This window comes from Cnephaeus nilssonii, assembly GCF_951640355.1.
Source record: "Cnephaeus nilssonii genome assembly, chromosome: 4".
NCBI classification, from domain to species: Eukaryota; Metazoa; Chordata; class Mammalia; order Chiroptera; family Vespertilionidae; genus Cnephaeus; species Cnephaeus nilssonii.
Window position 1 is genome coordinate 88,865,405 of NC_137075.1, and position 14,195 is coordinate 88,879,599.

Below are 14,195 nucleotides of genomic sequence, written 5' to 3' on the forward strand. Positions count from 1 at the left end.
TGATCATAGCCACCTCAGATGGAGGCTGGGCTTGATTACCCTGTGCCAGGGCTAACTGGCAGAGCACTGTGGGTGCCCAGCACAAAGTGGGTGCTCAGGAAGTGGTACGTCCTCCCCACCCCTCTCCACCCTCGTCATTGAGTCTGAAGAGTCACACTAGTGTTAGTGTTCTCCAATGAACAATGCAAAAAGAAGAGAAAATGAAAACAGAGAATTAACCATATCATGAATAAGAAATAGAGTTTCTGTCTTTATTGATGGCATTTGGTAAAGGGCAGAATTATTCAATTAAAGGGAGACATGATAAAGATGCTGAGGGGATTTTTAAACACTTTTAGGCTTAGACTGGTTACTACTGATCTGTCTGGAGATGAGTTCCCTTAAATATATCTTAGAGGATGCCCGCTGGTGTGGCTCAGAGGTTGAACGTCGACCCATGAACCAGGAGGTCACAGTTCCATTCCCGGTCAGGAATTTGGGCTCCATCCCCAGTAGGGGGCCTGCAGGAGGCAGCCAATTGATGATTCTCTCTCATCATTAATGTTTCTCTCTCTCCCTTCCTGTCTCTGAAATCAATAAAAAAATATTTTTAAAAATATATCTTAGGGGAATATGGACAGTCGCCTTTCTGGTTTTGAGGACCACTAGCCCAGCTCGGGGTGGGAAGATAAAGAGAACAACTGGGAAAGAGGAGGGAAGATGGGAAAACCTTGAGTATTTGACACCTGGATCTGCCCTCCTCTGTACAACAAAGTTATACTTAGTAATAATCGTGCCATAATTAATAATGATCATAATTAATAATGAAAATAATTAAAATGATTTTCCTGATTTGTTGATTAACTTAAAAACCATAAACAATTCAAAATGAAGAGTAAATGTCTATGCTAAAATATATTCAAGTTCAATAGAATTTGTCATGTAGGAACTAATATTTGAACTTATCACATCTCACAGTTCTGCCCTGAGCCACAGTTTTAAAGTTTAAATGCAAACAGAAATGACAAGAGCATACAAGAGCATGACTGGAGCACGTCCGGTTCTTCCTCTGTCTCGAGAGTCACTGTGCCCTCACTGTTGTTTTCTTCTTGTTTTTTTAAAAATAAGTTTTTATTGATTTTTTAGAGAGAGAGAAAGGAAGAGGGAGAGATAGAAATCTCAATGAGAGAGAAACATCAACATCCATTGGCTACCTCCTGCATGCCCCCTGCTGGGGATCGAGCCCACAACCTGGGCGTGTGCCCTGACTGGGAATGGAACCATGACCTCCTGATTCATGGGTTGACAGTCAACCACTGGGCAACACTGTAGGGTGCTGACCCACAGCCATTCCCACCTCTGCTCTAACAGAAGCGGATTTGTTTGCCATTGAACGTTGGTACACTCAGGAACGGGGAGACTCGCTTTTGGGAGTAAACATATTTTAAACCAATCATGGTGATCCATTTCTCCTTGACAGTGATTGGTTTGGATTGAGTATGTGACTGGATTCTGGCCAAGAAGATGTGAGGATAAGCCTGCTGGGATGGGGATGGGGAAATTCTGGGGAAGAATTTCCTCTCGACTAAAATCAAATCAAAACAAACAAATGATAAACTAGAGTCATAAGGAGCAACATTTCCCCCAACATAAATGCACATCTGCAGACACCCCCTTCCTGGATTTGGGCGCAGCTGGGGGAGGCAGTGGTGTCTAGGCCACGAGAGCCATCCTTCAATCACGGGGGACAAGGTGGATGTGACAGCCAGTGTACCAAGGACGGTAGACAAGAAAGTTGAAACTACTTGCTGCTTAGATGTCTGCCGTGTGAGGCCACAGACTTCTACTCCTGAAGCCACTGGACTCTCCTGGGCCTTAAGCCCAAAAGCAGCTTTGAGGTATTGTTGGGTGGGTGTGGGTGCGGGAAGAACAGGGAAAAGGGAGCATACAGTACAGGTGACCCATGAACAACCTTTCGCAGTCAGAAATCCACTAACCTCTGGCTCCCCAAAACTTTACTATTAATAGCCTACTGTTGACAGGAAGCCTTACCAATAACATAGTGGAATACCATGTATTTTGTATGTTACATGTATTACATACTATATTGTCGCAATAAAGTAAGCTGGAGAAAAGAAACTGTTATTAAGAAAAATCATAAGGAAGAAAAAATACATTCACAGTATTTATTGAGGGAAAAGTCCAGGTATAAGTGGACCTGTGTAGTTTAAACCCTTGTTGTTCAAGAGTCTGTTGTATGCGCTTGGCCTTCTGGGTATGTTGGGTGAAGGAAAAAGAAGAGTGGAGAAGGGATACTGGGCCAGATGGTCCCATCAGCTGGCTTCAGATGACAGCACTGAGCTGAACTTCTTGCTGATAGAATCAGAGTGTCCAAGTGGATGGGTGAGTGGGTGGGTAGGGTGGGGTCTTTGTAAAACAGTGAGTCTGTAACTCATGCAGTGACCACCCATCATAATCCATCAATCACTGTCCTCATTATGCTCGCCTCCCCTAATCAAGGGAGGGGTAGTAAATAATAAAATAGTTTCAAGTGGGAGCAAGTCAGTGGACCTTCGTTGTTTGCTCATTCAGCCTGTATATTAGCCCTGGTCCCCTACAACGGAGAGCCTGAGGCAGGCATGGAAAATGCTGACACTTCATTTGGGAGGTGTAAGGCCAGGGAATCCAGGGTGAGAAAAACGAGGATTGAGGTGAGGACAGATGCCACGCAGTCTGACATGATATGCTGTGGTGCTGGCCACCACTTCCCATGCAGCGCCTAAGACACTTGCAGGTGGCTTTGGCATGCGTGTCTTTTCTGGAAGTTTTCTTAAAAAAAAAAAAATCACCACAAAACAGTACCCAGAGGGCAGAAAAGGAGGAATTTGGGGAGCTACCCTCCTTCACGTCTGGGGTACATCATCTGGCCCCTCGCTAAGCCAGACCCAAGCACTGGAAGTGGAGGTGAGACTTGGCCTGAATGGGGGGCTGAACAAGAGACAGAAAAAGGAGGCAGTCACAGGAACTTGAGATGACACCTACTGTGTGTGTGACACAGCGCTGGGACCCAAGTATTTATCCATCCGTGTGCAGGAACAACCCATCCCACCTTGCTCCACGTTGTCCCTCTCCTGGCGGGGCTCAAACACCTCCAGGAGGCCGTGGGCACCGTCTCCACCTCTCTTCAAGACCTTGCCTCCTCACCCTTCCGGTCTGCTTTCGAAGCAAGCTCCTCGGGGCTGAGCATAAAATTCCATCTGTGCCTTTTGTAAGGGAGAGTAAAGAGAAATTATTGCTGCTCCTTGCTCGGCTGGGTTTTGTAGAATTACCCCAAAGCAGTGTTTATCATGCCATTGAGCTGGAGGCCCATGCTTAATGTGCTATCTGTTCTGACCCCAGATGTCTCTCTGCATCGCTGCTCTCCCACCGGCTCTGCCACCGTCCGCTCCTTCTAGGGTCATTGCTGACAAGTGTATTACCGGTGTTTATCCATATTAAATCTTGTATCACTGACTGCCTTCCACCCATTTTTTCTAAGCTCTCGTGGGTTCTGTGGTTTCCCTTCCTGCCTTGTCTCGTCCTTCCAGGAAAGACAAACCCTTCTAAGTCAGGAATCTTCCTGAAGCCCCATGCTCCCAATTGTTTGTGAAGAATAAAGATGTGAGGGATGGCCCTGCGACAGCCCAAGACTGCACCTGGAATTGGTACTGACCGCTCCCGATCCCGTGGTCCCGAGCGGTGGGCAGTTCACAGCGGGGCTGGTTTCGCTGTGATATACATTGTGAAGGTCGCGCTTGGCCAGCAGTTTGCTCCTGGAGGAACACCGTCAGAAGGTATCACCTTGATCATGTTTATGCAGGGACGGCACTTGACAGTTTACAAACCACATTGGATTGTTCCTAAAACCTAAAAGCATTTGCTGTTTTTGTTTTTTTCTTCTCCATAAAACACTTTATTAGAGTGAAACAAACACCAAAAAAAGCATTTTATTCTGAAAAAGAATGAAATAAGAATGTCTACCTTCGTCGAGCCATTAGGAAACGAAGGCGCGTCTGAATGTTCCCAGCTTTGAATCCCCTGTCATTGATGCCAGGGAGACAGGCTCGGCCAACATGTTCCTTTGTTCCCACTCAATAGCAACACCTTACATGTGTGTGGTCCCTTTGAATTCATTTTCCAAACGTTCCGTGTACTTTGAGGTTTCTCTGAGGTAATTATCCTTGAGAACAGGAACGTACACGGAGGCATAATCTGTGAGTTTGCAAAGCAAACCGTTAACTCTGTGGCCAGTGCTGACCATGAGATGTTCACAGCTGTTTTCCCACCAGAGAGAGGCTTTCCTTTTACCCATGATGAGACCCGAGAAGCACATGGTATGGCTGCTTGAAACCAACTCTGGCTTATTCTTCAGTGGATGCAGAAATGATAAGAAATGGGATGATAGATTAATTATATGTGACACAGGATGAAAATAAGGTCAAATTTCTTTGTTATAAGGGAAGAAAACCATAATCCACGCTCATGGAAAATATTTAATCAGACAGATCACTCATTTAGTCAATAGCCCGTTGTTCGATGCCTCTTGGGCACCAGGTACTATCAAGGCACAGGCTCCTTTCTCCTCCCCTCCTCCCCTCCTTCCACTTCCTCCTCCCTCTTTACACTTCTTCCCATCTCAACCCCCCCTCCCCCAACACACACACCCCAGAAATTTGGCAGGGGCAAAGCTATCATGTCTTCATGTGCTTCTATCCTCCTGGTGATTGGGAGGGAGAAAGGTCTTTGTTTCTATTGAGAGACATGTGTTGTGCGCCTGACCCCCACCTGCCTGGTTGGCAGTTGCCCCCTTGCTCACTGCCCGGAAGAAGGGGTCTTTTTGGCAAACAGAGAACTCTGATACCCTATTCAGCCATGTTGATGAGAAGAGGACTTTGAGACTCAGAAAAAAAAGTCATAATGGATCTTTGAAATGCCTGGAATGCATTCCAAGACTCCTGGTAGGGCTTTCAGATAATGAAAGGGATGACGGTGATTGGTGGGAGGGACCCAAGCATTTCTCCACCTCAAGACGTCGTCCCCTTCATATTTTGTCTTTGGTGTCATGGTGGCAGTGCTAACAGGACATGAGCCTTCTTGCCCCAATAATGGCCCATCACAGCACCAGGAAAAGCCATCGTGCTTCCGCAGCATTTATCTGTCAGCAGGAGACTATTATGGGAGTACAAACTCACATTGTATTAGTGTTATCAGTTAATTATGATCCTTGGGATGCGTGCCAGCCAATGGGCTGCCAGTCTGCTGACCACCACTCGGGGATATAACTCCATACCCCCCGATTCAAGTAGGGGAGGCAAGAGTGAGTGGGACCGCAGATGTGTGGGGCCAGCGACGTTCTCCCTAGCCTGGAGCCCATGGCGCCCCGGCCTGATGGGCACTGTGGCCGGGGATGCGCCGGTTAGGCTTGCTGTCCAGGCCAGGCCCTCCTTACTCCTCACGGACTGTCAATGGACCCGCCTCCGCCAGCGCTGACCCCGGGGCGGAAGAGAAACAAGCTTGGAGTGTGATTCAGACAGTGGGTTCCACGGAGGCTCCTCTCCGTCCTGGGCTGGTGGTAAGAAGTGGCTGAGCACCTCGGGTGTTTCGCAAGGCACCTTTCTCACCGGGAAACGTGGGTTCAGGGAATATGGGTGAGGATGAGGGTCAGGGATGGTGTCACAAGTCAATTAGGGTCCACATTCACTGGGCTTAGGGACATGCGGCGGAGTCTTCAAAACTTCCCGGTGGCTCCTCTCTTTGAATGGGGAAGCCATCGAGTCCTTTGCCTTCCTGGGGCCCAGGTTGAGTTCACCAGCTCCTACTAAGTTGCCTGGCTTGAAAAGTGAGGGAAAAAAAACCTGCCTCTTCTTATTGGGCTGTGAGCATCACCTAAGGAGGGGATCCAAGAACCCAAGATAACCTGCTTGCTGCTGCCTGGTGTGCAGAAATGACTGGTGTCAGGGAGGCTGCCTCAGGCGAGGGAAGATGCACACCAAGACGAGACTCTGAGAGCGGCGGGGTTTTCACCACCTGTGGCAAGGGGTGCTGTGCTGAGGTCCGCCGCTTGGATCCCAGCAAGGCCACTCGGTGACCCTTGAGATCCAGGTGCAGGCAATAGGACAGCCCATTCTAAGGACTTAGCCAGACTGGGACGGGAAAGTGGGGTGGGTAGCGTGGACCTGTGTCCCACAACCCACCACTCAGTTGGAGATTTTCGTACCCGGAAAAACACAGGTTTGGGGAACAGAGAGGGCAGGACTGCGTCTGGGGATGTTTTCCTGGGCATCTGCCTCCAGGCACCACCTCCCAGGAAACCACCTGGGGAGGGTGTGGACACAGAAGCCGGGGTGTGTGCTGCCAGTGGCACTGCTCAGTTTGGCTTCAGATTCCCTAGGAAAGAGCTTGAACTTGGGGGAGGAGAGAGGAGAGAAAGCGAAGAGACTTGAGGACGAAGATTCAGGAGCTGGATAAGAAGAAGTCCACAGATGGCATGCTTTGCTAGTTACTTGCTGTGTGACCTTGGGTAGGTCACTTCACCACACAGCGAAATTCGCCAACTTCCTTAATTATAAATTCTGATGACGGTTCTAAATGATCCCTGAGCCTTCTTACCTGCAAGGTTCTGTGAATGGGATACATATCTATTTAAGGGGGTCTGACACGAAAGCAAAATGAGCTGCGGTCCCCTCACACGCTCTGCAATTACTGTGTCCAATACCGTTTGTCCCATTTCCTTTGGGCTGGCTTGCCCGGTTGGGGATGCCAGTATTGGGACATAGGACAGTGAAGGGGTGGCCTAGAGCTTTTTGTGAGAGGTGGATTACACATAGCCCCTTCTCTGGGTGAGCAGTGGAGGTATGAAGTGATGATTGATTGGTTGGGTGAATTTCCGGTTTGAAGGAATCCAAGAGCCCCGCCCATTTGCCCCCTGTGCCATCTTGGTTTTCTGGAGAACAGATGACTTTGGCAAGGTCACATGGATCCAGGAGTCCTCTGCACTCACCGCCCCATTTCCCTCCCCCCCCCCCCCCCCACACCTCTCCAGCTCCGTGGAAACGGACCCTGGCTCTGGGGAGAAATCCTGTCCCCTGTGAGCTGGCTGCAGACAGAGTGGGCTGGCCTCATGAACACTGTGTAACCTGGCCATGGTGGCCTGGCCTGCCAGGCTGGATCGGATTCGCAGGGCGTCCCTGCCGGCAGGCCCTCATCTCTCCTGTAGCAGGGTCTGCAGGCTCACGCTTGCCAGGGAGGCAAAGGAGAAAAAACTCTGCCCCGAGGCTGGGGAGTCTGAGGTCTCAAGTACCTCCTTCTAGGGAGGACAACCAGCTAATGCCCAGAAATGAGGTGAGACAGACAGTGCTTGTGCGCCAGCGCTAGGCTAGCTTCCTAACCAGCACAGACCTCCTCATGTCCCTCATTGGCTGCCAGTGGCTTTGCACCCACGGCTCTAGGCTGTGAAGTTTTCTTTTCATGCTCCACCGAGTGTTCTCCAGTTAAACACAGTGCAGTCAGCTGATCCCATGCAACCTGCCAGGGCTTCACCCCCTCCTGGGGCAGCAGGCTCCGGCACCCCACCCCAGACGGCTACCGTTTACAAATTCATTCACAAAATCTTTATCAAGCAACTTCTAAGTGCCACGAGGTTCCCCAGGGAAGCAAAATAGGCATGGTCCTTGCCTTCACAGAGCTTACAATCTAGTGTGTGTGTGTGTGTGTGTGTGTGTGTGTGTGTGATTGCTCGTACCGATATACATATATGTAATTGCAAACTGGTAAATTACCCGAAGCAAAGTGACTAGCAGAAGGTTCTGGTGTGGTCTGGAAGGTGGGGTGTTCTAGGTGACAGACGCAAGGACTGAGGGGAGCGTGGCCTGGGCCGAGGAGGGGTGCCGAGGGACACGCAGGAGCCTGTCGTGTGGGGCCTTCCTTGTAGGCCACGGGAAGAACTGGGGTCTCTTTTTGAATTGTGACAAGGGCGCATCGGACGTGCATTTACAAAGCGCTCCCTGACTGCTGTGTGCTTGGAGAAGGGACTTCCGGAGCCAGACAGGATGCAGAGAAACCAGCACTGAGGTCTTGGCAAGATAGGGTGGTTGTGTAGCAGCTCAAGGAAAGTGTCTCTGCACCCTTTCCTTCTCTAATGTCACCAAGTCCTTATGCGGTTACAACAAAACACCAAAAACCCCGGGGCTGCTGGGGTTCTGCTGACAGAGCAGACATCTTCATCCATCTCGCTGTGAGATACCTGCCCGAGCCCCTGCGCGGAGAATCCCGCGTTCCTCCACTTCAGCGCTTATGAAAGATCTCAGCTGCGTCCCAGTCTGCGCGCTTTCATTTATCCAAGTCAAGAATCATCTGCAGCCTTGCTGCCCAGTCCCCACCCCTCCCAGCGGCTGGCCCCTCCTGGGGTTTCTCACAACCCTCCTGCTTTTATTCCTGAAGTGCTTGAACACTGCCTGGAGTTACACTCCATTTAGACGTTATTTTGATGATAAAATTATGTCTCTCCCCCCCCCACCCCCACTACTGCTCATTGTCTTGTGTAGAATCTAGGAGAACAAGGTGGTGGTCTCTCCTGAGGGCTTTTCTTCCCCTTTTAAATAATTCTATGCCTACCTCCCTCCCCACACTCATTTGAATCATCAAATTGATTATTATCCCCGTGGCTGGCACATCTCAGAAGATGACAAGCCCCAGAAGAAGAATTGGGGCATGGCTCACAGCTTGCTTTTGGTTCAGTGGCAGCCCGTAACATTCGGGTTCATGGAGGGAGCAGCAGACAGGAATGCAGGTGTGTTCGTAGCTGGGGATTCAGGTGTGTGTGTGTGGAAGTGTCTACTGTGTGCCTCAAAGTGGATGTGGCAGGGAGACTGGTTGTGTTAACCACTATTGTATTTTCCGAAGCGGACTAGAATTTATTTGCCTGTGTCTGTGTCCTGGGTACATTTCTGAGAGTTGCCAATGAAGAGAGCGTCATTGTATGCATCTAGAGAGCATTTTACAGATGCACACCTTGGGTATGGAGCCATGTGAAAGCGGTTCAGAACCAACTGGCCCAGGTGAGGGGCGCTGGGCAGGGAATTGTTTGTCTTCTCTTTCTCTCTCTCTCTCTCTCTCTCTCTCTCTCTCTCTCTCTCTCTCTCTCTCTTTCTGCCTCACCTGCTGGCCTGACCCTTTGCACTTCTGCACACCAAACACAGGGTTTGAGGCTGCAAATGTCTAGGGCGCCTCTTCTCCTTGGTGTGCGAGTGGAGAAATGGGACTCATTTTTAATCTGGAAAACAGACCCATTCCAAAAGGCTGAGAGGTGAGTTTGCTAGACCTGCCAGTTAAAAAGATAGGACGGAGGTTGAAGGGTATATAGGCAGCAAATCTTTCAACCCCCCAGTCCCACGAGCCAGTTGGACAAAAACTGTTTTTTTCTTTAACGGTGAGCGGTCAGGCTTTGTGGCTCCATTGCCCAGTCCCCCTGCTCCTCAGGAGGTGGGGACCTCGCTGTCGCGTCTGATTCCATTGAAGTCTCTCTGGCTCCCCCCTCCCCCCACCCCAGCTTGATTCTGTCACTTTAAGTCCAGCCCCTGAGAGGTAGCCAATAGGAGCCAAACCATACATCAGTCTCCCAGCCTTAAAGCTACAGTAGGGTTAGTGGGCTCCAAGTCTCCTGTGCCCGAGCCTCCTCCACGGCGCCCCGTCCCCTCTGCCCGCTCGGAGGGTGTGCAGGAGCCGGTGCGCCGGGCTGTGCGCGCACCGCTCCCCGCCTCCCCCTCGCCCCGCCACGGCGCTTCCTCCCGCCCTGCCTCCTCCAGCTCGCGGTGCCCGGCCGGACTCGCACCTCGCCAGTGCCCTTCACTCGCTCTTCCGCGTGATTTCCCCGCCGTCTTTCTCTACCAATTGGGAATGCTAAACCGGGCCTGATGGACGTGTCAGAACTCTGCATCCCGGACCCCCTCGGCTACCACAACCAGTAGGTGCCTCCGTGGGTCGGTCGGTCTGTCCTTCTGCCGGTGGGGCTGTCTCCGTCCTGGGTGTCGCAGTTCTTCTTCTCGGCATTCTCGAAGTGGCCGGGACCCCGGGTGCACTTGGGGAGTGTCGGAGGGGGAAAGCCGCACACTTCTTGGGTTTCCTTCTCGGGGGGTGGCCTGCATCTAACTTTTCCCGCATCCCCTTTACAAACTCTTGACTCTTAGAGCAGCGGTTTCTCATTCCCTCTTTCTTCCTCTCCTGGAGAGAACATATTTGAGTTTCTGTGGAATGGGGAGGAGCAAGCCCAGAACAGGTGCGGGAAAGTCGCAAAGATGTCTCGTCCTGTGTGAGAAAGCCTCCCTTTGACTTGAACATTTATTTCGATACTGGGGGTCAAAAATGGTGGGCAAGGAAGCGAAATCCTAGGTGGTGCGCGCGTTTGGAAACAGCGGGCGGGCAGCGCCGCCTCGCCCAGCTGTCCGAGTGGGGAGCCCCGAGGGCGCGCACGCAGCGCGGTTCCCGGAGTCCAGGCTCCCCAGGGGTGCGGACGGCACGGCCGGACCGGGACGCACTGCGCCCCGCACGCCCTGCGAGGGAAGCCCGCACCAGCCGGGAGTCGGGACACGGCCCGGCGCTGCGGCACCGGCAAAGTTGGTTCCAGGCTTTGGAGGAGGCTGCGCCCTGCGGAACAGACAGGCGAGATTTCCGTGCCCCGGGGCGGCTTTGCACTCACCTGGAGGGAACCTGGGGTGGTCCAAGCAGCGTGGGCGTCGGTGGCGGCGGGGGGCTACGGAACTGGACTCCCAGGAACCGCGGGTCCCCGGGCTTGGGCAGCGCGCCGCGCACGCGCGCGCGCGCGGAGTGGAAAGTGGAGGGAGAACTGATCCCCCTGAGCGGCGGGGGGCTGACCCGAGCATCCAACCCTGGGCTCCGCGGAGTCAGGCTCTGGCCGCCGGCAGTTTCCCTCCCAGGGCCACCTGTCCGGGTCTCTGCCAGGGTCTCCCTTCTGGCGCTCCGTGTCCCTCCGCTTCCGGGCAGGTGCCCAGGCATCTGGGTGTGGGAGCCCGCAGAGTGGTCCTCGGAATGCTTAAAAAATAATAATAAAAGGAAAACTCTAGGTTCTTAGAAAATAATAATAAAATGAAAACTCTAGGTTCTCGCGGACCTGCTCAACTTCGTGCTTTTCTTCCTCTTTTTTTCTGAAGCTAACTAAACTATCAGAGTCGCTGCTCGTTCCACCGTCCTTTCATTTTTGTACCCCTCCTCCCAAGACGCAGTACATCCCTAAAATAAACACTCTGGATAGTGAATGTGGGGTTCCAGGGAGTGTTCAACCGCCCCCTCGCTGCACAGACCACCTCCATCCCGGGTGGACCACGCACGCGAGAGCCGAGGCAACTTCACAGCAGCGTCTCCTGTCAACGATGAGACTGCTCAGCCTCTGCGCTGACCTTTTCGGTCCCAGTTTTAGGAGTTCCTTGGGTGAGGGACCTTTTGGTGCCGCTAGAACTTAGACGAGAGTGTCAGAAGGTGGTGCGTGGGTTGGGAGATGAGGGGAACCCTTAATTATAATGGATTCAGATTTCCCTCGGCTTTGGAAAGTGGCTCTTCATTCTGTTTATAGGTTACACCGATGATCCCAGCTTGAATGGCCGGTGGGGTGGCGGGTGGGATGGTGCCATGAGATGCTCCCTCCTCAAAGCTAGTGGGAGCTGGAAAGAAACCTCGGGGTGGGTAGGTGAGGCTGAGGACAATGTTGGATGCTTGTGGGGCATTTTCTCACATAACACTACCAAGTGCGACAAATATTTGATATTTAAATTATTTAGGCTCCCTCTCTCCAGAGGTGACTCCTTTAGGTGAGCTGGAAATATCTGTGTATGTGTCCCTGGCTCACGTCTTTAGACAATAAATATGAAAATTCGAATGGGGGACATACGGCCTTTGACTATGTTCAGAAAGCAAGGAGAGGGGCGGTGGAGGGTTTAGCAGCTGAGTAATTCATCGAGTTGACGGCAACCCTGGCTTGAGTTTGAGGAGAAATATGGGCAAAGAGGGAATGTCGGGGGAAGCAGCCAAGGGGAGTGAGGGAGCCGAGGTCCTGGGTGTCTGGGAGGTTTGATGTGGGAGTGAGTCATTGATGGAGGGAGCCTGACCGTGGTTTGGACTCCCCACCCTTCCTGGTTTCTTTGCAAAGAATTAGCTTCTCACTCCACGGGGCACAGGAAAACCCATAAATATACCCGCTGTTGCCCCCGAGGAACGAAGCAACCCTGTGCGATGCCCGGCACATTGGGGAGCTGGCCCCCTGCACAGAGGCGAGCCTCCTGGCGAGGTTTAGGTCTGCTGTAGTTCAGGTGCCAAGTCTCCAAGGGCCAGGCTGGGCGGGCAGAGGCTGGGGTAGGGGGAGGCAGCTTTCTGACCTCAACCCCTGTGCTTCATGACAAGTAGCTTCAGGGCCCTCGGTAGCATTTTGTGGTTGGCTGGAAGGACAGTAGGACGAATCCATTCATTTCAGTGCTGATGTTTCTCCGGGACCATATACATGAGTGGGTGCATGTGCTCTGTACACACGGTTTCTACCCATGTGGCTTAGTCCACATTCCTGGACTTGAGAAAACGCAGGGGCACAGGGACCACGGTTCAGCCCTCCTCACCTGCTAGCATTCAGAGAGCATTTTTCAAGGCTTTAGTGTTATTCTCACTTTCCCAGGTGAGAAATTCTCCCCCCCCCCCCGCCACACACACATACATGTGCACGCGCGCGCACACACACGTACCTTCATACCTTTCTATCCTTCATTTTCATTTTCCTGTAGCCAATCCTGTAGGTGACTCCATTACCATTTCTAATCAATATTTTATGTACATATATAATCAGCTGGAGTGGGAGTGAGTGTGCTGGCCTGCGTGTGCCTGTGTAGAAATGTATCCGTGAGCCACCGGGCCGGAGACCCTCAGCATAAAAACTGGGGGGTGGCGGGGGGGCTGCCAGTGACCACTTTGTTGCTATTAAAGAAACAAAGAACAAATTGTCCTGAAGGTAAAATATGTGGCTTCACACGTAGGAAAAATGCCACATGGTAATTCAGAATCAGTGACCCAGAGAAAAACAAAGGGGGAAATTAATTTTTAATGGTACATTTAAAAATAAATCACAGTGAGGACATTAGCCTTGGTTTTCCAAGGGAGGGGCTCTAGGAAATAAGCCTGTGTGCCTGCCACCCTTCTGGAAAGGCAGGCGGCCGTGGCAGAGGATGGGTGATGGGGGCTGGACTTGTTCAGGCCCAAGGGCGATAAACTAGGGGGAAACAGGAGGTCAGTGAGGAAGGCCCAGTCCCGGGAAGGCCCTTTCCAGCTCAGTGAGAGCCTGACATCAACTGGAAATTTCCTCCCGGGGCTTATTATTTCCCCAGTCCCCTTCATTTTAGAAGCAATCCTCTATTTTACCAGTAATGGGGATATATGAAAAGATGTTTCATATATATATATATTTATAGAAGCAACCTGTCCCACAATTAAGTATCCCATTTAGTCCAAGAGAGAGGGACAGAGGGGACTTTTCGAGGGAAGTGGCTGTGATAGAGAATTCATGTCACAACCCCGCCGTCTCAGTCTCAGAGTGCCCCCGGCCCAAGCTCAGGGGGTCCTTGTATCTTTGTCTGGATTCATGTTCCTCATAATTGGTTTTTTAAAATATGTTTTTACTGATTTCAGAGAGGAAGGGAGAGGGGAGAGATAGAAACATCAATGATAAGAGAGAACCACTTATCGGCTGCCTCCTTCACGCCCCACACTGGGGATCGAGCCTGCAACCCGGGCATGTGCCTTGATCGGGAATTGAACCGTGACCTCCTGGTTCACAGGTCGATGCTCGACCACTGAGCCATGCTGGCTGGGCCCAAATGGTTTTTAAAGATAATATAAACTCAATGAAGAAGTTTGCCTCCTTCCTCAGTCCTTTGCAAAATGCCTTGTTTCTTTGGAGCGCTTGGAACTGGAGGGGTCTGCGCAAGTTTAGCAGGCCGAAGGAGAGGGTGTGAGAGAGACACTGAGAACGCATGTGCATTGGGGGTGGCGATGGCATTGGTGTGTGAATGGGCAGGATGCAAAAGGAGAGAGAATTTTACCAGTAGAAGACAAAGGGACAAGAAACAGATGCTTTTGATGGTTCTACAGTGCCCTTCTCTGGAACTTGTCTTCCCAGATGCTCTAGG

The 14,195-nt window shown here is 51.5% G+C and overlaps 1 protein-coding gene across 1 annotated transcript in view; it reads left to right on the plus strand.

Moving 5' to 3' along the window:
• Nucleotides 1-9,896: 9,896 nt before the first annotated feature.
• Nucleotides 9,897-14,195, plus strand: part of ESRRB (estrogen related receptor beta) — a gene marked incomplete at both ends in the record, with an annotated part of 103,454 nt that continues 99,155 nt past the window's right edge. Inside the window, one exon of the mRNA XM_079768664.1 lies at nt 9,897-9,979. Within this exon, the coding sequence (XP_079624790.1) occupies nt 9,930-9,979 (50 nt within the window). The remainder of the gene's footprint in view (nt 9,980-14,195) is intronic.